Source organism: Pteropus vampyrus, unplaced genomic scaffold (assembly GCF_000151845.1).
Source record: "Pteropus vampyrus isolate Shadow unplaced genomic scaffold, Pvam_2.0 Scaffold135, whole genome shotgun sequence".
NCBI lineage: Eukaryota > Metazoa > Chordata > Mammalia > Chiroptera > Pteropodidae > Pteropus > Pteropus vampyrus.
Genome location: NW_011888916.1, coordinates 2,173,185 through 2,200,704, shown reverse-complemented (window position 1 = coordinate 2,200,704; position 27,520 = coordinate 2,173,185). Strand labels below are relative to the sequence as shown.

At 34.4% G+C, this 27,520-nt stretch overlaps 1 protein-coding gene across 4 annotated transcripts in view; it reads right to left on the bottom strand.

Annotated features, from left to right (window-relative positions):
* The window catches only part of MAST2 (microtubule associated serine/threonine kinase 2), a 177,926-nt gene that overhangs the window by 139,408 nt on the left and 10,998 nt on the right, over positions 1-27,520 (bottom strand). For all 4 annotated transcript variants that reach the window (XM_023534963.1, XM_023534961.1, XM_011367608.2 and 1 more), the window contains exons 2-3: positions 13,029-13,176; positions 7,319-7,461 (exon numbers count right to left, since the gene is read on the bottom strand). In XM_023534963.1, the coding sequence (XP_023390731.1) occupies positions 7,319-7,461; positions 13,029-13,176 (291 nt within the window). The remainder of the gene's footprint in view (positions 1-7,318; positions 7,462-13,028; positions 13,177-27,520) is intronic.

The window sequence follows — 27,520 nt, the reverse complement described above, 5'->3', positions numbered from 1 at the left end:
GACACATCACCTCACACCTGTCGAAATAGCTATCACCAATAAATTAACAAGCAACAAGTGCTGACGAGGACATGGAGAAAAGAGAATACTTGTGCATTGTTGTGGGACTAAAGACTGGTGTAGCCACTATGAAATACAGTATAGAGGTTCCTCAAAAAATTAAAAATAGAACTACCTTATGACCCAGCAATTCCACTTCTGAGTATTTATCTGAAGAAATCCAAAACACTAATTCGAAAAGATATATGCACTCCGATGTTCACTGCAGTACAACTTACAATAGCCAAGATATGGAAGCAGCCTAAGTGCCCATCAATAGACGATTGGATAAAGAAGTAGTACATATATACAATGGAATATTACTCAGCCATAAAAAAAAAAGAAAGAAATTTTGTCATTTGTGACAACACAGACCTAGAGGGTATTATACTAAGTGAAATAAGTTGCAGAAAAAGACAAATACCATATGAGCTCACAGGTAGAATCTAAAGAACAAAAAATAAACAAACAAATGGAAACAGACTTATAAATACAAAGAACAAACTGATGGTTGCCAGATGAGATTGGGGTTACAAGGCTGGGTAAAAAGGTGAAGGGATTAAGAAGTACAAATTGGTAGTTACAAAATAGTTACAGCATAGAGAATATAGTCAATAAAAATTATAATAATTATGTATAATGCCAGGTGAGTACTAGACCTATTGGAGGGATCACTTTGTAAATTACATAAATGTCTAACCACTATGCTATACACCTGAAACTAATATAAAGTACTTAAATAGACATAGACATTTCTCTAAAGATACATAAATGGCCAAAAAAAAGCACACGAAAAGATGCTGAATATCGTTAGTCATTAGGAAAATGCAAATCAAAACCATGAGATACTATTTCACATTTACCAGGACAGTATGATTTTAAAAACAACAATTTTTTAAAAATAGAAAATATAAAGTGTTGGCAAGTATGCAGAGAAATTTAGAACATTCATACATTGCTAGTGAAAAACAGTTTGCAATTCCTTAAAAAGTTAAAGACAGAATTATCATATGACCTCTCAATGCCATCCCTAGGTATATACCCAAAAGAACTGAAACAGGTACTCAAACGTGAACATGTACACACACGTTCACAGGAGCACTATTCATGGCAGCCAAAAGGTGTAAACAACCCAAATGCTATCAAAAAATGAATAGATAAACAAATTATGTTATATACATACAATGATATATTATTCAGTCACAAAAAATAATGAAGTATACTGATACATGCTAGAATGTGGTGACCAACCAAACATCATGCTAAGTGAAAGAAGTCAGACACAAAAGGTCACATGTTATATGATTCCATTTATATGAACTATCTAGAATAAATCCATAGATACAGAATGCATAATATTATTGGTCTCCAGAGGCTCAGTGGAAGGGGGAAGGGGAAGAAGGACTAAATGGGTTTATTTTGAAAAGATGGAAATATTTTACAACTGATTAGAGGTGGTATTTGCACAATATTGTGAATGTACTAAAAACTACTGAATTGTTCACTTTAAAAGTTAATTTTACATTATGTGAATTTCATCTCATAAATTATTTTTCAAAGGGTATCTATACCAAATAAATGATCTGTCATCAATATGCTAAAAATCACACCCATTAATTTCCTCTCCCAAACCTGTTCTTTTCCCTGTACACCCAATTACAATTAAAGGTACCATAACCTATCCCAAAGTGAAAAACTGGAACCCATTCTTATTTCTTAATTCTCTTTTACCTAATCCAGCAGTTTTCCATGAGTGTAAACTATGTTATAAGTAATTGCTACTATTACTAGTTAAAGTACCTAAAGGCATGAAGAAAAAGATTAACATTTAGTTCATATTTAAAACAAATTTTGGCACTATGTTACTTTACATGGATTGTTTCATTTTGTCCTAATAACTCTATGAGGAAAGTCCTATAATTATCTTGATTATAAAGATGAGAAAACAGATGATTAAAGAGGTTCAGTGACTTCCCTAGGATAATATGATTACTAAGTGGCAGAATGAGGACATCGAACACAGGTCTACAGCCTGAGCTAGTATTTATTTCTTTTATAAAGTAGAAGGCATTCACAACCATTTCATTTGCATATATTTTCTTGAGTAGGAATGAAAAAGTAGAAATGGATAAGCCCATAGGAGTTGACTACAAATATCACTTATCATGACTTCTAAATTTCTATCTCCAAAGAGGTAGTGATATTCTTTAAAATCCCAAAACAACAAACCTGTTAATATCTCTTTAATAGTTTAGCGCTGTTGTTTGACAACTCACCATTCCACCCCCTTGTACACACACTTCAATTTGTCCTGACCCTCCAAATTTTTCTTTTTGATAAATCAAACTTTTTCTTCTTATGGCTTGTACTTTTTGTGTTCTATGAAACCTTTGCCTCACCCAAAATCACAAACATTTTCTCCTATGTTTTCCTCTACATGTTTTATGATTTTAGCTCTTATATTTGGTCAATTATCCATTTCAAGTTAATTTACTCCTTGACCAGCACGGAGTAAAGGTCAAGGTTCATTTTTTCCTCGTGTGAATTATTTGTTGGAAAGATTATCTTTTCCCCATTAAATTATCTTGACAGATTTGTCTATTTCTGGTCTTTCTATTCTGTTCGAATGATCCAAGAGTCTATCCTTACACCAATGTCACACCACACACTGTCTTGATTACTGTACCCTTTATAGAAAGTCATAAAATCAGGTGGGGTGATTTCTTCAACTTTTATATTGTTTTTCAATATTGTTTTGGTTATTCTAGGCCCTCTGCACTTCAATATAAATCTGAAATAATAATCTTGTCACTTTCTGAAAAAGACTGCTTGATTTTGATTGGGACTGCGTCAAATCTATAGCTCAACAAAAAGAATTTACATCTCAATATACTGAGTCTTCAAATCCATGAACATATTATATCTCTCCATTCATTTAGGTCTTCTTTAATTTCTCTGAGTAATGTTAGTAGTTTAAAATGTACCAGTTTTACATATGATTTCTTAAATTTATCTTTAATTATTTCATATTTTAAGCTATTGTAAATAGTAATAATTTTTAAACTTCGATTTCTAATTGTTCATTGTATAGAGAAATACAATTGATTTTTACTTATTTTTTCATATATTGATTTTTGTAGAAAACATACGAAAATGAAAATAAGAACCACAGAAACGGAGAAAATATTTAGAAAGCACATATCTGATACAAAACTTCTATCTAGAATATACAAAGAACACTTAAGACTCAATAACGAGAAAAACAACCAAAAATTTTTTAACAGACAAAAGATTTGAACAGACACTTCATCATAGAATATATATGAAATGGTAAATAAGCACACAAAAAGTAATTAAACCTCATCAGTCATCAGAGATGTGCAAATTAAAATCACAATGAGATACCCCTACACATCTACTAGGATGGTTAAAATTAAAATGATAAGATCTAGTTCTGACAAGGACGTGGAGCAACTGGTGGTAGATATGCCAAGAATGCCACTTTAGAAAACAGTTTAGCAGTTTCTCATAAAGATAAACACACACTTAACATACATCCCAACAATCTCATTCCTAGGTGTTTACCTAGTAGAAATGAAAGCATAAATCCAAACAAATACATGAACACACACTTTCATAGCAGCTTCATCCATAACAGGTAAACACTAGAAACAATCCAAATGATCGTCAACTGAATGGATAAACAAAGTTTGATATACCCAGGCCAGTGATTGACAAGGGCTGAGGCTGAGTGGGGAGAACAAACTGCAAAGCAATAATAGAGAACATTTTGGGATAACAGAAATTTCTATACCATGATTTTCTATATCTATACCATGATTGTGGTAGTCGTAACATAACTTTATACATCTGTGAAAATTCATCGACTTGTATGAGTAAACTTTATTCTATGTAAAGTATACTTCAATAAAAGTTATTAAAATATATAGATATTTCCAACTCACAGAAAATGCAAAGCTACAGCTGCAGAAAGGTAAGAACGAAAGACGAAAGGGGAAGTTGCTGAATTTGGAATCTCTTTACAACACAGAAATAGGCAAAACAAATATCTCCTTGAAGCCATATGTAAAAATTAAAAAATAATCACAACAGTTAAGAATGATGAATACAGCATCCATTTATGATAGAAATTCTCAGCAAAGTGGGAATAGAGGGAACATAATAAAGGCCATATATGACACATCTACAGCACATCATACTCAGTGGGGAAAGGCTAAAAGCATTTTCCTTAAGATCAAGAACAATACAAAGATGCCCACTTTCACCACTTCTGTTAAAACTGTAATGGAAGTCCTAGCCACAGCAATCAGACAAGAAAGAGAAATAAAAGGTATCTGACTTGGAAAGGAAGAAGTCAAATTCCTGTTATTTGCAGATGACATGATACTACATATAGAGAATCCTAAAGATTTCACCAGAAAACTGTTAAAACTGATCAATGAATTCAGTAAAGTAGCAGGATACAAAGTTAATATTCAGAAGTCAGTTGCATTTTTATACACCAATGATGTGTTGTAGGTTACGGTCACCTTTCAGTAATTAGCAAAAGGGAGAATTTGTGACTTGGGACCAGGTTGTGCTGAATGGACTGTTAGGATGATACAAGGTTGGTGCCATTGACCCAAATTTCTATCGTAAATGCTTTAAAGGGATGACAGTCTTGGTGCCGTGAATCGAGTCTTCCATTCTTCCTCCTCCTAGGAGATAACAGCTTGGTTCTGTGGGCCAAAGTCTTAATTTTTCTTTCTAAAAGTAATTGAATTCAAGTCAAAAAAATTAATTCTTTTACAAATCCACAAGTATAAAAGATAAATAAGCCAATTTTTTAAGTAGGCAAAGAATCTGAATAGACATTTCCTCAAAAAAGATATAGAAATGGCCAATAATCACATGAAAAGATGCTCAGTGTCATTAGTCATTAGGAAAACGCAAATCAAAACCACAAGATACCACTTCAGACTCAGCAGAATGGCTAAAATCAAAGACAGACAACAGCAAATATTGGTGAGGATGTAAAGAAATCAAAACCTTTGGATACTGCTAATGGGAATGTAGATGGTACAGCAGCTTTGGAAAACAGCCTGGCAATTCTTCAAATGATTAAACATAGCATTACCACACGACTCAGCAATTCTACTCCTAGGTATACACACAAGAAAAATTAAAACATGCCCACATGAAAATTTGTAAACAAATGTTCATAGAAGCATTATTCATAATAGTCAGAAAACAGAAACAACCCAAATGTGCATCAAACTGAGAAACAGAAAAAATGTAGTCTATCCATACAATAGAATACTATTCGGCAATAAAAAGGAATGGAAGTACTGATACAGGCTACAACATGAATGGACCTTGAAAACATCCTGCTAAGTGAAAGAAGACAGACATAATAAGCCACATATTATATGATTCAATTTATATGAAATGTACAGAATAGGCAAATCTATCTTAGCAGAAAGTAGATTAGTGGTTACATAGGGCAGGGTAGGAGGGAATGGGGTGGAAGGATAAGAAGGCAACAGATAAAGGGTACAGGGATTCTTTCGGAAGTGATAAAAATGTTCTAAAATTGACTACCAGGATGGCTGCAGGTATCCGTGAATGTTCCAAAAGTCACTGAATCATACAGTTTAAGTGGGCGAATTGTATGCATCATGTGTGAATTATATCTCAATCAGTTTCTTTTTAAAAAATAATTTAGGAATACTCTACTTCAGTTTGTATAGGCTAGGACTCCAGCAACCTCAATTCAGGTGTTCCCTCTGCAACTTTAAAATGAAATATTCAGCTTTACCTTACTGGAAGTAGTTCTAAAAAGTGTGCATGTTAGAATCCCATATAATGCCTTAAAGAACATAGAAATGCCTGAGATCACTCACCCTAGACCCACTACATCAAAATCTCTATGATAGTACATGGAAGCTATGAATGTGTGTGTGTGTGTGTGTGTGTGTGTGTGTGTGTGTGTGTGTGTGTGTGTGTGTATACATACATACATACATATATATATGTATATACACACACACACACACACATACACATACATATATATTTTTTTAAGTTCTAGAGGTTAAAGGAAGGAGAGATGGAACCTTAACAGACATGTTGAGAACAAGTGGAAAAATTTGAATACTGTCCCTATGTTAAATGCTATTATTAAACTGAAATTAAACTTTTGGATCTGATCACATACTGTGGTTATTTAGGAGACTGCCCTTGATCTTAGGAGAAATACTTAAGGGTGAGGCATTGCAATGTCTGTAACTTGCTTTTAAATGTTTTAGGAAAAAAAAATATTTATATATACACAGATAAAACAAATGTGGAAAAAATAAAGTTACAACCAAATTGGTCAATCTAAGTAAGCTTATATGGGTATTCATTGTACCATTCTTTCCACTTTCCTGGAGGTTTAAAATTTTCAAAATAAAAAGATGGGGAAGGGGAAAATTTCACAAATGATCCTGAGTCACAAACTTCAGGTCTTATGAGAAAATGTTTTGGTCCAAAAGTTAACTTCCCATCTGTTGTAAGAAGACTTTTTCCCCTAACCCCACTTTCCAGAATGGACAAATAAACAAGACTTTCTATTCTCTATGTGCCAACTCAAAAGATTTATAATCCCAAAAAGTAGATGAGATAATATTTTTATAGAAACAAGTTTCTGTTATTGTATCCTGAAAATTACTAGTGTGCCTTGCTCTATGGATAGAAAGAAGAGTGTTAGATTAGCAGAAAGTCAATGGGTACCTTAAGTGAAGAGACAGAGCTACTGAGGGTAAAAGGATACAAGATGCAGTCAAAGGCAGAAAACAATCTGCCCAGACTACACAGCTTGACCTTTGTTAGGTCCTATCACACGAAGCCTAGATAATGAAAATGTTCATTTTTTTATCTAACACATAGTGAAGTGCCCACTATGTACAAAACAGGTTCTCTATCCTCATGTACTAAATATGTATACCACAGAGCTGTACACAGAAGCAACGTGACTTCACAAGATTCTATAAGAAAGCTCTTCTCAAGAAATTTATTCATTAAAATAACTGAATCTTTTTCATAACTCTCAGCACCAGTAACAGCATAAGCAAACAATCAGAATATATTCAATTAAACTCCTCCATTCTTTTTCTATACTTCACTTTGAGAAATAAAACTATCCAAATCTTAAAAAGGAAAACAATAGATGTAACAATGGCAAATGACAATCAAGGATTTGTTCATAAAGCAAGAGACCATCTTTACTAATACTTACCAAGCCAGCAGTAAGAGAAGGCGCAGACTGTCCAAGGGACTGGTTCCTCATTCGAACCAGGTTTGATGCTTCTCCTGAAGACTGCCAAGTCACCTGTCCCACACTGCTATGTACACTGCTGGACAAGGGGAGCAGCTGCTTACCTTCAAACACAAAGTTTGAAAATATTTGTAATTATTTATTAATTAACAAATTAAAAAAATACAATATCAAGTGGATAAAAGTATATTGATTCAAAACAAATTGAAGTTCTTCCACATCCATTTTAGAATCTGTAGCCCTTTAAAAATTCCAACCTGATACTCAATCTAGCATCTAGGAGTTTTCTAGTCTCTTTCATCCTACTAGTTTCTCACCAACTCAATGCAACATGAGTGGAGCTAACAGACCCTCTTAGACAAATTTGGCCCTTAGGTTTTCAGAAGACAAGCACTGTCTAAATCACTACTGCTCCCACAAGACTTCATGTGTTCAAGCCAGGACTGACTGCCTTAATCCCATTGAAAGACTACAAGAAAGTCACTTGTAAAGACTGAGTATCTAGAATTGCAATGGCTTTCAAACTGAAGTGCAATTCTTATTTCAACCACTTCCCTCACACCATTCTTCACACTGCTGCTAGTGATCTAACCAAAACAAATGTGGTAATGTTACTCCCTTCCTCAAAAACTTCTGATGAGTCCCTATTGTTTAAAGAATTAAACCAAACTTCTAAAATACTAAAAGGATTCTCCATAAATCCAGATTATCTTCCTAGCCTCATCACCTTCTACTCTTGCATATCCATTCACTCACTGAACTTCAATATCATGCCCTACACTTTCACCTGGCTTTATCTTAATCATCCAATTCACTTGAAAAACTGCCCTCTTCCTAGCAAAAGCCTATTTGTCATGGAAATACACACATAAAAAAGGTATGAGCAAAATGATGTTTTGGTTTTGGTTCTGCTACTACATACACACCCTTTTATTGTAAACAAAATGTGATGAAACTTATTTGGAGGGTATTTTAATTTTAATATGTTTAAAGTTAAAACATATTAACTTTAAACTTATTTGGAGGGTATTTTAACTTTAATATGTTTAAAGTTAAAACATATTAACTTTAAACTTATTTGGAGGGTATTTTAACTTTAATATGTTTGGACTGAACATTCCACTTATAGAAATGCAGTATTAAAAAAAAAAGACCAGAATGTTTACCTTATCAACACTCACCATAATAAAACTAGAAATAAATGTTCACTACAAGTTAAAGAAATTATAATATCTTCACATAATGAAATACTGAACCCATCGAAAATATTGAAGCAGCTCAACATATAATCGAGAAAAATGTTCAACATTTCCTATTGAGCGAAAAAAGCAGAAAGGAAGTATGTACCATATAATTCTATTTTTTATTTTTAAAATAAAAAGTTTGTATATATTTATATAAATGTTTAATGTATATTTAAATATAGTATACGTAAGTGATTTGGAAGGAGGGAAACAAGAAAGTAAAGATTGAGGACTTTTCACTTGCATAATGCATGTTTTTGAATTCAAATCTTTCTAACTAGCACATTTTACTTTTTTAATCAGAAATATACAATATTTTTTGAAAATCTAGTTATCTTTCATGTCTGCTCTCAAATGTATGCTTAATTGAGAAGTCTTTCCATACCCTCCACATGCACACGCACAAAATAATGGTGCTCTACTCAAAACTTTCACAAGCCCAGAGTAGAGCCCACATGCTTTCTTCCCTTCCTTCTGCAAATGTTGCCAAATTCTCTAGTTGATCTGGCTTCTCCTTATCGATATATGCCAAAAGAAAGCTAGCTTGTTAACTTACCTATCCACATATATAAAGGCTAGTATCATATCTCTATCTTTCTTCAAAATAAAGGTCTGCCAGATGAAAAGGCTTACACAACTTCAGAAGACACCCATTTGAACATATACTAGTCAGGGCTTGCTTGAAGTGTACCAAGGACTGCCAAGAATTTGAGGAAAACAAACAACATAAAACAAAGAAAAATATGCACAAATGGAGCAACTAACCCTCTGGTAAACAAATAATTCAGAAAAAAAGAAAACTTTAAAATTCTAATTAATATTCTTACAATGATTCGAGAGCTACTGTATAAAATATTCCCAGTTAGAGATGGCTGACTGAGCATATACTTTTTATCTTTTGTCCCACAGGAAACTATTAAAATGAGAATAAATAAGTAACAAATAAACAAACAAAGGCTATAATGAGAACGAGGGGATGCAAGAGCCAGTGAGGGGATGTGAGAGCCTCTTAAGGGATGAACAAATTATTGCTGGGAAAATCTAAAGCAAACAGGTGAATCATAACCTGTGGAACTAGACAAAGAAAGACACAAGGTATCATAAGCATAGAAGAGGTTGCAGTTAAATGGGTTATCAGACTGCCCTGCAAAATCTCAGGTAAGTTCAGTACTCAGAAATGCAAAATACCTAAGAGAACTTAAAGTAAGACATAAGGCTGAAATCAGATTAACTGAAAAGCTAAAGTCAGAACAGCCAAACAATCATATTCACACACTGTACCACCCAGCAGCCAGGCCACTACTTCATAGGATAGAAGTGATATAGCATCTCAGAGCAAAGCAATGAATTCTCATTGTTAGGTGCGCAAAAGAAAAAAGAGTTGATTCAGAAACAAAAGAAAACTTAAAAAAAAAAGTTTTTAATCCAAAAATCAAAACTCTATTTACTCACAGAGAATTAGAAGATAAACACATATTTAAAAGAAGAATCCCGCTGGCGACCAAATCAAAGTAATGACAGAAACAAGGAGCAGCAACAAGGAAAAATCACCTGGGATCTAGAGGAACAAGGCATACAACTAGGGAGAAGTCCAAGAAAACACCCTGCAATGGCAGAAGGTAAGATGGCGAGGACGCGGGGCTGCCTGGTCCTAGCAGCTGAGTGAGACAGAGGCTGCGGCAACGGCAGACTCCTCTTAAAGAGGCCGCATCCACGAGCAGATTGTCACAGTGATGGACCGCCTTGCTCTAAGTACCAGTGCCAATTTGGCTGCACACAGGGGCACCAGGGACTTACAGGGAGACATTGTCGAAGTGAGAGCCGAGGCAAGACTCATTGGGTACAGAAGTGTCGGCGATATCCTTTGTTTCCTGTTGAGCCCTCCTCCCTCCCAGTGTACTGGACACAGAGCAGCCTTAACCCTGACGTTATCAAACTGGATAAAAGAGCTCGCTCCACCCAGAGGATTCCCTGAAACCCTGCCTCCCCCAGCTTGTGGCTCCAGCCTAGCCACATCCAGGTGTATCCTCAGCAAGTCAGGCGCTCCTTGCTGAGACTCACACTGGTGGAGGCAGCTGGCCTCGGTTTCTGGTGTGACCTTTTGAGGCAACTATAAGCACAGTATCTGTGGATTGCTTGCTGAGTCTTAACAGGTGGCCCCAGAGGGTCACAGGCTGGGGCTAAGTCTGACCTGCAGCTGCACCCCTCCTAGGACTGTGCCCCTGGACACCTACTTCACAAATCCACACTAGTAAGATCGGGAGACTTAGGAACTTTGCTTAATACATAGAAACAGACACAGAAAGATAGCCAAAATGGGAAGACAAAGAAGCAGAAACCATGTAAGAGAACAGAACAAAGATCCAGATATAATGGAGTCAAGTAATCTAACAGATGCAGAGTTCAAGACACTGGTTATAAATATGCTCAATGAACTCTTGGGAAGTATAGATAAATTCAGTGAGAACTTCAACAAAGAGATAAAAAACATAAAAATGGAAGTGGAAATTATAAAAGGGACCCAGTCTGAAACAAAGAACACATTATCTGAGATGAGAGGTATATTAAGTAGAATAAACAAAGGAATAAACAAAGTGAATAAAGAAGAGGATCAAATGCCCTATCTAGAAGACAGGAAAGCCAATCAGGATACTCAATCGGAATGGCAAGAAAAAAGATGCAAAGACTATAAAAATAATTTGAGGATATGGGACACTATTAAGGCTCCAAATATTCATCTGATCGGCATAACTGAAGAAAATCAAGATGTTGAATGGCTGTTTGAAGAAATAATGATGGAAAACTTCCCTAACCTGGTAAAGGAAATGGACATAAAACCCCAAGAAGCTCAGAGAATTCCAAAAATCAGGGATTCAAAGAGGCCTACACCCAGACACATCAGAATTAAAATTCCAAAGTTTAAATACAAAGAAAGAATATTAAAAGCAACAAGAGAAAAACAAATAATTACCTACAAGGGAACACCCATAATACTGGCAGCCGAATTCTCAAAAGAAACTATGCAAGACAGAAAGGCTTGGTAAAAAATATTTAAAGGATGAAGACCCAGGATATACAACCAAGAATAATTTATCCAGCAAAGCTATCATTTAGAGTTGAAGGACAGGTAAAGAGCTTCCCAAACAAAAATAAGCTAAAGGAATTTATCACCACCAAGCCAATATTACAAGAAATGTTGGAGGGACTTCTTTAAGAAGAAAACACATGTATCAAAAACAGGAATAAAGAATGGTAACAACTACATTCCTATCAATAAATATCTTAAATGGAAAAGAATTAAGAGCTCCAACTAAAAGATAGAGTGGCTGAAAGGATAAGAAAACGAGACCCCTACATACGAAAAGGAAGGGGATGGAAAAAAATATTGCTTTGATAGACCTAGAAGGTGTTTAAGTCAGAAAGAGAAAGATAAACACTAAATGATTTCACTTATATGCTGAATCTAAGGAATAAAAAAAACAAACTAATCAAAAACAGACTCACAAATGGACAATTTGGTGACGGACAGAGGGGAGAGGAGTTTGGGGGGCTAGAAGAATGGGGTGAAGGCTAAAGAAGTACAAATTAGTAGCTGATGGATGGTCACAGGGATGGGGAGCACAGCATAGGGTATGCAGTTAGCATTAATACGTTGGCTAGGTGAAGGGTCGGGGGGGAGGGTGCAATGGAGGGGACGGTTTTATAAACTATATAGATGTCTAACCAATATACTGTATACTTGAAACTAAATTTTAAAATTTTTTTTTAAAAAAGAGCGAAAAAGATTTTTAAAAGAAATGGCTCTTTATGATTAAATATATTTCTCACAAAATAAAAATTTCCAAAAAATGAGAAGATAAAACCAAGGGAATAGCCCTGAAAAGGGACAAAAGTAAAACAAAAATGAAAATTGTTTACTATTAAGCAAAGGAGTATAGAAGGATCACATTTTCTTCTCTACTGATCTAATATGTTTAGCAGAGGTCAAATGGATTCTTTTTTCATACTCTATTGATTGCTTAAAATTACACCATATTTTAATTTCTTCTTATTTGGACCATGACTTCCTTGTGTAATTTTTCCCTCCGAATTTTTTTAGATTTTTCTTTGGAGGAGATAGGGAGATACTATAGGCACTGGAATGGATTTTTGAAATGGGAGAAGAAAAAAAAAAAACAGAAAACCAAAAGAAGCAAAGGATGTGAAGTCTACAGAAGTAAGCAGAAAGCAAAAGTCAGATTGAAAGGGAATAACCAGTGACAGTGATTGACCAAGAAATATTAGCTGATTCGGGAGGTTAGCATTGCCACAAAGAAGGAGTAAAGAGTGGAAGACAGCCTTAGCTCCAGAGAAGAAGCTGTCAAAATGCTTTTAAATATTGACAACACAGTCCCACATTTCTTAAAAAAACAAAATTAGATACTTACCTGACAAAGAACTAGCCAGGCTTCCTCTCCGTAACTTACAGTCATCCTGACTAAGTTGTCGTTGAAGTTTAGTTTTTCCAGTGGATGAAAATATGTCAGGATTACTGAGCTTCCTGAATAGCAGGGGACTAAGTCCACTTATCGCATCCTTTAAAGAGAAAATAATAAAAGTCTTTAACGTCTTTTCTGAAAGTGTATAAGAATTTTATACTAAATATCTCTACAACATTCATTACAGTTAAAAAGTGGCAACATTTTATATTTCCTACTCAATAGCCAGAAACGTATTTCTTAGTAGAAGCTGTTTGGGTATGCTATGAAAGATGAGGGACATTGATTATAAAATGCCAAAGGAAAAACAGGGAAGGAGGCTCACAAGGTGACACAATAAGACATTTTGATAAAATGTATTCATAATGAGTACACATATAGTTATGTTTATTTACTTTTCTCCTTTTATTCACACTCTTCCTATATCCAGTAAAGAAAAACATATTTTAAAATTTAAATAATTTCTTCAATTAAGTGAATAAATGTTATGAAAACTTTAAAAAATAAAGTGCATATTTTAGTTTTTAAAAACTCACAAATAATACGCCTTCCTTTATCTGTTATACAAAGTTAGAAATACCTCTAACATTCAATTAATACTAAAATAAAGTTTAGAGCTTCCTTTATTTGTCTATAAGAGTTAAATACGTTTTCAATGAAAAAGTATAAAAGCACCATGAAAAAAATAGACAACATGAAACACTGACAGTGCCTTTCCTTTACCTTTTAGTCTAGCCCATCATATTCCAACACCTCTCCCTCCTCACTCAGTAAGGATGTCAACATATCAAGATTCAGATATTCTGAAGCAAATCCACCCAATTAACAGCATTAAATGAGAAACTATTTTGGAAAAAAAAGGCAAATGAGGCATATCTCTTATATTTCAATGATGGAAGCTGCAATAAACAGGATAAGTAGCACATCAAACTGCTCTGGACAATACAAAGACAAATGAGAAACATAAGGAAAAATAACTGAAAACTATGTCACCAGCCATTTGAAAAACAAGACTCAAATAACTGCAACCATGGCAATACTAAAAGTAACAGGGGAAAAAAAAATGGAAAAATGTCTACCTCGAGAAAAGATTTTTTAAAAACCTCTAAGGTCATATACTGTGATTGGTGAGTTTACAAACATAGTAAAGTACTAATATTGGTTGGTGCTGGCTATCTAGAATATAATTTACAAATACTCAGGCATAAAGAGAAGAGTGAAGTTGATGAAGAAAAATAACAAAAGAAAAAAGTATTTTTTTTAATTTGGTAGTAAATGGATAAAAGGATAAAGGGGAATATTTAGGCACTGTATCATCAAAGCAATTGATGTGAGCTGGGAGAAAGGAGAATTGGAAGCAATAGTTAATGCAAAAAGAGAAGGCAGCAAGGGAGCAATCTCTATTCCCACTATTTAGTGTGTCAAGGATGAAATAATATCTATGCATTAAGGAAGACACAATGGAAGCAGGGTTTGGGCACAATACTAGTAACCTACCAAAAAGGCCTATATGAAAGAAACATGCAGAGGAACAGTCTCATCCCAAAAATAACTTACAAATGAGCTACATGAGAGAGCCCAGCACTTGCCTGGATGCCTGCTACACTGTATGAATAATCTCAGCCAGAAAGGAACAACAAGTAATAGAGGACTACATCAGCACCACTTAAAAGAAAGTCCTATCTTTTTCAATCTCTCTATTCTCTAACATAACATACCAAAGAAAAGAAGCCAGAAAACAGACAGGAAAAACGAAAGCAGATCATGCTCCTTCTTATTCCAAGCTTTAATCCTGTCAAAACCTTGCAAGAGAAAGAAAATATTAATTAAATTAAATGTGAAATTTAATTTTTAAAGTAGGACGTCTTCTTTTACTGAAGTTCATTGCTTATTTCAAGGAAGTACCCATACCTAAGCATATATAACTCAATGAATTTTCACAAGTTAAATATATCCACATAACCAGCATCAAGATTATTTAAAAGACATAACCAAGCACCCCAGAAAACTGCTCTGCTTCCTTCTAGTTACTATCCTCCAAGATAACCACTATCCAAGCTTCTAACAGAATAGATTATATAACATGAAAATCTTTATATGAATCATTTAGCATGAACTGCTAGATGTTTTGCTTCTTTTGCTCAACTAGACTGGACTTTTTTAAATAGCAGAACATTACTGAATTCACCCAAGAAGTCGTTAAGGAACAGAATAGAAGAATGAAGCAAATAAGACAGAACCACAAATAGACCGAGAGAAAAAGAAAAATGTTATGAGAAGTAAAACTTTCTTACTAACTTCTTGCAGTTTTCTAGTTCTCATTTCCAGTCACTTACAAGGCCCAGCCAAACTACATTTGCAAGTTCAATGGGATACCTCTGTACCCTTATAAGTTCTTCCTTTCTGCTCAAACTCGATCAATTTGGTTTCTATTGTTTCTTTGATTAAATGATTCTTAAACAAAACAGAGAGTTAACCTTAAAAAAGTGGAAGGAGCCTACTATGACTTCCAAGTTTCTAACTTGGGTGGTATGCTTATCAAGCCAAGAATACGGAAAGAAAAACAAGTTTACATTTAAAACATGGCTATGGCAATAGTAAATATTCGTATAACCAAAATTACAGCACTTTTCCAATAACTATTTGGGGAACTATAAATGTTTAACCTGAAAGAAAGAAGACAAAGGAGACATGAATAACTCTCTTCAACTACAAGAGGGCTATTTCCCACATTTTAAGAGAGTAAACTTTTTACTTCAGAAGCCAGAATTAGAACTACTGGATGAAAATAACAGAAGTTGGGTTAATTAGAAGGAAGAACTGTCTAACAGTGAATTTTTTTAAGGCCATCTTAAAAAAAAAATGGATTGTGCCAGTAGAAATATTGAAAAAGGTGAAAGTTGGCCTAAGGCAGATTTTCCCCAGACCAGCAGCAGCAGCCTCACCTGTGAACTTGGCAGAAATGCAAATTCTCAGGCCTCACCCCAGATCTACTAAATTAGAAATTCTTGGGGAAGGAACCAGCAATTTATGTTTTAACAAGCCCTCCAGGTGATCCTGAAGTATACTAACATTTGAGAACCACCAGACTAGATCAAATATTTCAATATGATGCCACCAACACACAGGTATGTTAATCAACCGTGAAGCTTGTGTTATAAATTATTTAAAATTGATAATAAAGTACTCAAATTTGCAACATTTACTTTCTTAATTAAATGAAAGCAGGTTCTTGGTAAACACAATAAAGTCAATTCACTTATATTACAACATTCTTTCTTAAGTGAGATTTTTAAAAGGCAGAATGACAGGGAGCATGCCAGAAATTATGCATAACCTGTATTTATCTATTGTAGCAATACTGTAACAATAACGTATCTAACATATGCCACGTATATTTAAACTGTCAAATAAAATTTTTAAAAGGTTGAAAATTGCCCTACTACACAATCTCTATGTGCTCCTTCCAACTCTAAGAGAGTACCACTTTCTCTTTTAATTCAGAGTACTGAGTTGTGGCTATTTTGCCTCTGCCCTGGGAGTCTTCAGAGTCCTCCCTCTTTTGGCTCAGAACCATCTCCCTCCTCCATAACACCAAAGCAAATCTCAGTCTAACTTTACCCATAAGACTAATGCAGTGCTTATACTACTATGCTATTAAGGATAAGACTCAAAGTAGGCAATGGATTCACAGCTAAAAACAGCAATCTACACACTAAAAACTTGTCTATCAGGCTAAAAACCTGGGTTAACTCTCATTAGGAGTTGACTTATCCCATATGATTGGTAATCCAATAAGTAACTAGAATACCTTGTGGCAGATTCTTCCTACTTTGCCAAGAGTCAAATCCAGGTGCCACAGTAATCAAAGTCCATTCTCTTAAACCCTATCAAAAAGCCTTGACTTGATCTCCATATGCAAAAAAAATGAACCTTAATCCATACTTCACGTATACAGAACACAACATATACAAAAATTAACTCCCAATTGATCATGAATCCGGCTATAAAACCTAAAAGTATAAAACATCAGAAGAAAATACAAGAGTAAATTTTTGTAACTTTGAGTTAGGCGGAGTTCTTAGATAAAACACAAAGTACAAGTTTAATAAAACCCAAATTTATAAATTAGATTTCATCAAATTTAAAAACTACTACTTACTGTTAAAAAAAAGCAAATCACACACATAAAATGGCTATAAGACCTCATATTTCAATAATCGCCCTAAATGTAAATGGACCGAACCCACCAATAAAAAGGCACAGAGTTGCAGAATGGATCAAAAAACAAAACCCAACCATATGCTGCCTCCAGGAGACACATCTCAGTTCCAAAGACAAACACAGATTCAAAGTGAAAGGGTGGAAAATGATATTCCAAGCAAATGGCATTCAAAGAAAAGCGGGAGTATCAGTACTAATATCAAAAGAAATAGACTTCAAAATAAAAAAGGTAAAAAAAGATACTGAGGGACACTTCATAATGATAAAAGGAATCATGCACCAAGAAGACATAACACTTATTAAAATCTATGCTCCCAATCAGGGGGCCTAGAAATATGTAAAGCAATTACTAAAATAACTAAAGGGAGAAACTGATCAAAACATTATCGTAGTAGGGGACCTAAATACTCCACTGTCGGTTATGGACAGATCATCGAAACAGAAAATCAATACGGAAATAACATCCTTAAATGACACAGTAGACCAACTGAACATAATTGACATTTGCAGAGCCTTCCATCCCAAAACACTGCTTAGACATTCTTCTCTAGAGCACGTGGAACATTCTCAAGAACCGACCACATACTGGGACACAGAGATAGCCTCAACAAATATAAGAGGGTTGAAATCATACCAACCATATTCTCTGATCATAATGCTTTGAAACTAGAGATCAACTGCAGAAGGAAATCAGAAAGAACCAGAAATACATAGAGATTAAACAACATGCTACTTAAGAATAACTGGGTCAGAGAAGAAATAAAAAGAGAGATCAAGAGATACATAGAAACAAATGATAATGATAGTACAACATATCAAAACATTTGGGACATGGCAAAAGCAGTCATAAGAGGAAAGTTCATATTATTACAGGCTTATCTCCAAAAACAAGAACAAGCCCAAATAAACAACCTGACGCTTCATCTTTAAAACTAGAAGAGGAAGAACAAATGATGCCTAAAGTCAGCAGAAGGAAAGAAATAATAAAAATTAGAGCAGAAATAAATGAAATTGAAAACAAAACAAAACAAAACAAAAAACAGAAAAAATAAATGCAACCAAGAGCTGGTTCTTTGAGAAGGTTAATAAAATTGACAAACCCCTGGCTAGACTCACTCAAGAAAAAAGAGAAAGGGCACAAATAAACAAAATCAGGGGTGAAAGAGGGGAAATTACGACTGACTTCGCAGAAATACAAAGGATCATACAAGAATACTATGAAAAAGTATATAACACCAAGTTTAATAATCTAAAAGAAACGGACCAGTACTTAGAAAAATACAACTTTCCCAGATTGAATCAAGAAGAACTGGAAAATCTAAATAGACCGATCAGCAGTCTGGAAATTGAAACAATCATCAAAACCCTACCAAAAAGTAGAAGCCCAGGACCAGATGGCTTCACCAGTGAATTCTACCAAACATTCAAAGAAGATTTAATACTTACTCTCTTCAAACTCTTCTAAAAACTCAAAGAGGAGGCAATACTTCCCAAATCATTTTATGAGGCCAATTTTACTCTGATACCAAAACCTGGTAAAGATAACACAAAAAAAGAAAACTACAGATCAATATCTCTTATGAACACAGATGCAAAAATCCTAAATAAGATTCTAGTGAACCGAATACAGCAACATATTAAAAAGATCAAGTGGGCTTCATCCCAGAGGCACAGGGATGGTTCAACATACGGAAATCAATTAATGTGATACACCACATAAACAAATTAAAAACTAAGAATCATATGATCTATCACTAGATGCAGAAAAAGCCTTCGACAAGATACAGCATCCATTCATGATCAAAATATTTAACAAAATCGGTATAGAAGGAAAATACTTTAACATAATAAAGGCCATATATGATAAACCCCCAGCCAACATTATACTTAATGGTGAAAAACTAAAAACCTCCTCTGTAAGATTAAGAACAAGGCAAGGCTGTCCATTATCACCACTGTTATTCAATATAACATTGGAGGTCCTAGCGAGTGCAATCAGACAAGAGAAAGATATAAAAGGCATCCGAACAGGAAACGAAGAAGTCGAACTGTCACTATTTGCGGATGACATGATTCTCTGTATAGAAAACCCTAAAGACTCCAAGAACACTACCAGAAACAATAAGCAGATACAGTAAAGTCTCTGGATACAAAATCAACGTTCAAAAATCTATAGCTTTTCTATACTCTAATAATGAAGCGTCAGAAAAAGAAGTAGAAAAAATAATTCCTTTTGCAATTGCAACAAAAAGAATAAAACACCTAGGAATAAATTTAATGAAACAAGTGAAGGACCTATATAATGAAAACTATAAGACCTTATTAAAAGAAATCGAAGAAGACACAAAGAAGTGAAAAGATATTCCGTGTTCTTGGACTGGAAGAATCAACATAGTTAAAATGAACTTATTACCTAAAGCATTATACAGATTTAATGCAATCTCCATCAAAATCCCATCAGCCTTTTTTAAAGAAATAGAACAAAAAAAATCAGATTTGTATGGAAGCACAAAAGACCCTGAATTGCCAAAGCCATCCTGAGGAAAAAGAACGAGGCTGGAGGCATCACTCTGCCCGACTTCAAATTATACTACAAAGCGACAGCAATCAAAACGGCATGGTATTCGCAGCAAAACAGACACAGACCAGCGGAACAAAATCGAGAGTACAGAAGTAAACCCATATATATGGGCAAATAATTTTCGACAAAGAAGCCAAAAACATACAGTGGAGAAAGGAAAGCCTCTTCAATAAATGGTGCTGGGAAAACTGGAAAGCCACCTGCAAAAGAATGAAACTAGACTGTTGTTTATCACCACACACCAAAATTAACTCAAAATGGATTAAGGACCTGACCATAAGACCTGGAACAATAAAGTGCATAGAAGAAAACATAGGAACTAAACTCAGGGACCTTGGACTTAAAGAAGATTTTATTAATTTGACCTCAAAGGTAAGGAGAGTAAAAGCAAAAATAAATGAATGGGACTACATTAAGCTAAAAAGCTCCTGCTCACAGTAAAATAAATCATCAACAAGGTAAAGAGACAACCATCTCAATGGGAAAATATATTTGCAAGCAACACCTCCGATAAGGGCCTAAAATCCAAAATATACAAAAAACTCATACGACTCAATAACAACAAAAACAAACGATCCAATCAAAAAATGGGCAGAGGACTTGAACAGACACTTCTCCCTACAGGACATACCAACAGCCAACAAATATTTGAAAAGACGCTCAACATTGCTAGCTATTGGGGAAATACAAATTAAAACCGCAATGAGATACCATCTCACACCTGTTAGAATAGCTATAATCAACAAAACAAGTAATAACAAATGTTGGAGGGGATACGGAGAAAAAGGAACCCTCATACACTGCTGGTGGGACTGCAAATTGCTATAGCCAGTATGGAAAACAGTATGGAGGTTCCTCAAAAAATTAAGAATTGATCTACCATATGATCCACCAATCCCTGGATCATATGGTAGATCAATTGAGTATTTACCTCAAAGACCTGAAGACCCATATCCGAAAAGGTATTTGCACACTGATGTTCATAGCAGCATTATTCACAGTGGCTGGGACATGGAAGCAACCAAAGTGTCCTACGATAAATGATTGGCTAAAGAAGCTGTGGTACATATATACAATGGAATATTACTCAGCCATAAGAAGAGATGAAATACTGCCATTTGTGACAGCATGGATGGAATTTGAGATAATCATGCTTAGCAAAATAAGCCAGACAGAAAAAGTTGAAAATCATATGATATCACTTATATGTGGGATATAAATCTAAAAGCAACAAATGAGCAAGACAAACAAACAGAGATTCATGGACATGGACTATAGGCTGGTGGTTACCAGAGTACTATAGACTAGTGGTTACTAGTGGGGTGGGGGAGGAGAGTGGAGGTAGACAGGGTAAAGGGGGTCAAATATAGGGTTTAGGGGGAGGGTGAAGTGGGTAAAGGAGATCAAATATATGGTAGTGAAGGAATCTAGACTTTAGGTGGTAAACACACAATAGAATATACAGATGTCAAATGATGATGTACACCTGAAAACTGTATAATTGTATTAACCAATGTTACCCCAATAAACTTAATTTTTTCTAAAAAAATCAAAAATTCTGTAGTCTTTTGTGAGCATCGCTGTTAATTGACAAGGTAGTTTTATTTTATATATATCTCAACTATCCACTGAAAAGTTGTAGGAACAATGACCAATCTTATAGCAATGAGTATCCTTAGGCTCTAGATTCAGGTGTCCTAAAATATCATTTCCCATTTAAAGAAACCAGAAGTTCTTGGGAAAACAGCTAATTCCAGGTCTAAGCTTGTGACAGTTTGACATACAAGATAGCAAGAGAAACCTCAAAACTATTAGAATGGGGTCAAAAATACAAGGAACCAAACTGAAGAGGCTCTTCCTAAAAAGACCATTTGAGCTTCAATTAGTACAAGAAAACACAACAAATATGGGCTGAAACCTATCAAAAACATTTAAATGCATAACTACACACTGGTTAAAAAAAAAATAACTGGTAGGTGTACCGAAGATGACAAGAAACCAATTTATTATCTTAAAAACTAGGTAAATAAAAAGAAAGAATCAGGTATTTCATACATGAACTATACCAGTGGGAACCAAATAGTAGTTGAAGGAAAGCATCTCCTTAAAATGTTATTCCAGCTAATAAACGAAAATTAACTGATAGAATTAGATCACTATTTTGCAACCCCAATTAGTGAATCGCAGCACTGAGCATTAACAATTGCAATAATCGAAGATCAAAAAGTAGACATCATGTGTCTCCTGTTGAAGGAATACACTACCACATGTAATCTTGCCAAAGGAATTGAGACCTATTAAGCTTCTATATCCAGCTACAATTTGCAAGAAATACAAACGACACAGAAATATTTTGAAATACACTGTAAGTATGCATAGACTGTAGGAAACTCTACAGGTCAAATGCCCCAGGGTTTTTCAACATTTAAATTTTAAGGAAAAGGAAAAGATGGAAGAGAAACCTATAGAATAAAAGAGACTATCTAGTTCTTTTTTTAATGGGCAAGATTAAATTGTAAATCTTAGATGCAAATTTACAAAGAAATGCAAGGAAATGACTTTTTAAGTCAGGATAGTAATTATTTTTGGAAGGAGGAAGGGGTTATAATTGGGATGGGGCACAAGGAGAGGAGTTTCTAGAATGGCTGGCAAAATTCTTTTTCTTGACCTGGGTAATGGTTAATAAGGATGTTCACCTTATAATAATTCATTAAGCTATGCTTTTTTTTTTTTAGTGCTTTTCTGTACTTGTTACATTGTGCAATAAAAAGATTAAAAAGGAAAAAAGGAAAGGAAGAAGAAAAATCACAAAACAAGTAGCCTGTTACAAAAGGGAATATTCTGCTACACATATAGTTACAGTAGTGAAAAAAAAATGAGCACAATAAAAAACATAGAAACAAAACATTTAGTGAGACCCGATACAAACCAGGCATTTTAAATCTTGATTTAACCATAAAAACAGCACTGCAAAATAAACATTCTCATCTTCATTTCACATTTAAACCTACTAAGCTACTAAGAGAATTCAAACCTAGTCCAAAGTATGCTTTTCTCCATATTATATTTAAATGACATTAATAAAGATAAAAAGAAGCAGTCCATAAGAAAAACAAAAAAGCACATTAATAAGAAAGTCAAAGAAGACAAAAAATACAAATAAACAACAAATATATGAAAAGATCCTCAACCTCACTAATAATCAGAAAAAGGATTTAAAGCACCAAGATGCTATTTAAACCCAGCAAAAAGTAACAAAACCAAGGTTGGCAAGGACAGAGGGAAACATCACTGGTCAAAGTACAAATTGGTACAATCACTGTGGAAAGCAATTTGGCAATAACATCCACCAAGAGAAACTCTTGTACATGTTCACAAGGAGATAAGCACAAGAATATTTACTGCAGCACTATAAAAAGGAAAATGGAAATAACCTAAGGATCTGTTAATTCAAAAGAATGCTACGTAGTAGTTAGAAATTAATGAAACTGATCTAAATGTATTAAGGTAGATCCATGTTGGCAAACTTCGGCAGCAGGACAAATCTTACCCATAGCATATTTTATTCAGCCAAGAACCTAAAAATAGTTTTTAGCTTTGTAAATAGTTGAAAGACAAATCAAAGGAACAATACTTCATGAAATAGTCTCAATGTGAGGAATATAAAAATTATATAAAATTCCAATTTCAATGTCTATATATAAAGTTTTACTGAAACACAGCCAAGTTCATTCACTTACATATAGTTTTATGTTGTAGCTATTATGCTACAATATATAGTTGAGTAGTTGTAAGACTGTATGTCCACTCCTAAAACATTTATCATCTGGCCCATTGCAGAAAGTTTGCTGATCCATGATACATTTAATTCTCAAAAACAACATTGAGTGAAAAAAAGTGAGAGTAAAAGAATACATACAATAATACATAACTTATATAAAATTTTAAAACAAATACTGCTACATTTTGCTTATGAATAAATATATTGCACAATGGATTTTTTTTCCACTAATGCAACATTTTAATACACATCATCTTCAAGACAGTGTGGTTTCCTCCTGGGGTAGTGGCAGTGGGGAAAGGGATGTTAACAATTCCTATGATATTTTACTTCTTTAAATAAAATCTAAAGCAAAATGCAAACATCTGTGAAATCTAAGTAGATGCCTAATGTATTTTCCTGTAAATTTGTAATGTTTCATAATTAAACATTTTTTAAAACATAAAGTGAGAATTAAAATTGTGGGAAATGATTATCGAGTTGAAATTTAATTTTTTTATTGTGGCAACATTAAGACCTTTATATATAAGATCTTTATAAGACCTCTATATGATATAGACATATAGACATACAAGGTCAAATACTTTTTTCAAGATACTCAAAGCCTTCATTTAAAAAATACAACAAAAAAGAGGCACAAAAATTTTTTTTTTTTTTGCTTTAATGTGTAGAAAATAAAATTTAGCAGAGAAAACTAAGGCAGAGATTTTACACGAAAATCACAAAGCTGATGACAGTACAGAAATATAAATCTAATCTTAATTTCAAATCTATAAATCCCATTTTATCTCTCTAAAATAATTTGATAGTTAAAATGAAAGCATCTTCAGCTTTTTAAGAACATAGTGGAGTCAAGGCTCTAGGACTTGGAGATCCTTGAATAAGTTATTTAACCCCTCTGTACCTTAACTCTTTTATCTGTGTTAGGGGGATAACACTACCTACCTGATAGGGCTGATAAGAGATTTAAAGAAATCAAGTGTTTAGCATGTTAGGGATATAAACTTAAGCAAAATAAAACCTCTATACTGATTATTTTTTCACATTACGGTGACTAAAGCAGTAATTCTCAAAGTGTGGTCTCCAGAGTAGCAACATCAGTTTCGTCATCATCTGAGGACTTGTTAAAAAATGTACTACTGAATAAGAAATTCTAGGCATGGGGCCCCAACCATCCTTGTCTTTAACAAGCCTTCAAGGTAATTCCATGAACCCTGAAGTTCACACCCATCCTCAAAAAGGAGTAAGGTTCTGACTGGAGTAGGCACATGTGACTTGGCTACAGTCTCAGGAATTAAAAAGTTGAAGCACCTAGGACAACTGGATAGCCAAATTCAAAGGAATAAAGGTAGACAGATCTTCACCTCATATCATATACAAAAATTAGCTCAAAATGGATCAAACACCTAAAGAGCTAAAACCATAAAACTCTTAGAAGAAAACATAGAGGTAAATCTTCATGACCTTGGATTTGGCAATGGTCTCTTGGATAGGACACTGAAATCACAGGCAAAATAAAAAGTAGATAAATTATATTTCATCAAAATTAATAACTTTTGTACATCAAATGACACCAATAAGAAAGTGAAAGACAATCCACTAAACGAGAGAAAATATCTATACAAATCATATGTCTGTTAAGAGTACAGTATCCAAAATAAATATAGAACTCTCAAAACTCAACAACCCAACTTAAAAATAAACAAAGAACTTATATAGATATTTCTATGATGAAGACATACAAATGGTCAACAAGCACATAAAAAAGATGCTCGACATCACTAGCTTACAGGGAAATGTAAATCAAAAGCACTATGAGATATCATTTATCATTTACACCTATAAGGATAACTATGATTTTTTTTAAATAGAAAATAATGTATTAACAAGGTCATAGACAAACTGTAATGCTTGTACACTGCTATTGGGATACAATCCCAGTGATATAATCATTGTGGAAAAGTTTGGCAGTTCCTCAAAAACTTAAACATAGAATTACCATATGATCCAGTAATTCTACACACACACACACACACACACACACACACACACAAACTGAAAAACAGACGTTCAAACAAAAACTTGTACACAAATATTCACAGCAGCGTATCCCAATCAACAAAAGATAGGAACACTCAAATGCCCATCGATTGATAACTGGATAAACAAAATGTGGTATATCCATACAACAGAATATTACTCAGCCATAAAATGACATGAAGTACTGATATATGCTACAATGTGGGTAAATCTCAAAAACATTACCCTAAGTGAAAGAAGCCATACATAAAAAGCCACATATTCTATGATTCCATTTATATAAGATGTTCAGAGTTCATTATAACAGAAAATAGTAGTGGTTGTCAGGAACGGGGGGAAGGAAAAAATTTCCTTTTGGGGTGATGAAAATGTTCTGAAACTAGATAGTGGTGATGGTTGCACAACATTCAAATGTACTAAATGTCACTAATTGTAAACTTTATGTTAAGTGTATTTTACCATACTTTAAAAAGTCAAAGCACATGTGGAGGTGGGCTCTCTAAGGCAAGACTTCCTTCCAGGAGCCTATTCAAGTGAAAACAGCTGAGATAGTCACCTTTTCCTCAGGCATCTCTATGGCTTCCTTCTGGCTGTTCTCCTCTTCCACATGACTGGATTGACAAAGTGAGAAAGCCTGAGGACAGAGCTCACTAGTCACCAAAACCAGAAGGAGTGTGGGGGTTGCCAGAGACTAGCTCCGCCAGAGGCAGAGGAAAACAAGCTTTTCCAGATCTAGCTATTCTTAGGAAAAGGCCTTTCTTTACTTGCTTTCAAAATGGTTATTACCCAAAACTCTGTGGACTTACAAGGAATAAAAGAAGAATATGGTTCCAGGCTGTCTACACCCCCAAAAAAGAGGATTTCTACATAGTTCTAGCTGAAGACTATATTGGAGTTTGAGGCCTGTGACAGGGATTAGCTATATGTTGACCGAACATGATTCACCTTCCTCCTGGGCACCTTCCTCCATCTAGATAACATTTCCCAGCCTTCTAGCTGTTAGGCATGGCCCTGTGACTGAATTCTGGCAGTAAAATATGAGTGGAAGTGATAAAGTTACTTCCAGACCTGGCCCATCAAAACCTCCCACAAGATCCATTACTTGCCTCATGTGGCCTTGGAAGCCTTGTGTCGAAAATGGTAGAGCCTCCATTAGTCTGGGTTCTTTTGAATGTATCTGTTACAACTAATGTCCTTTAACATAAAAAAGACTACTAGCATTGCTCTTACTGGTCAAAGGCAGGACTTCTGAGCCACCTGAACAAAATCATCTTAGTATCACACCTTTAAAATAACTTAAAGAATTTTTTAAAATTAATACCAACTATTTCTAAACTCTGCTTTTTAAAACATTCCTGAGGGCCTCAAACAGTAATGAAAATCTGACAACCACAACCTAACATTACTATGTTACCTCTGCTTTTCTGAAATATAGACAGAGAAACTATGTGGCTTGTTAATCTCCAACAAACAAAGAGTGAAAGGATCTGTGCATGTGCTACTCAGGTTCACAGGTAGAAAGAATTAAAGTTGGTACAACTAAAATACTACAGAATTTTTAAATGTGGTCTCCTTGGCTTGAGTTTGTTCTTGATTACCTAAGGAGACTTCCAAGTTCTAAGCCAGTTACTTAATAAGTAAATCCATAAAAGTTTCTCTAAAGGGAAAAATGCACAAATTAAAGCCTCCTTTTTAAGTTGAACAACATAAAAGAACAGTTTGATAACACCAACAAACCAAAGGTCAAGGCATATCTTTTTCTATCATATTTCTTTCTAAAACCAGATGAGAACACTAAAAATATATGAATTTTAT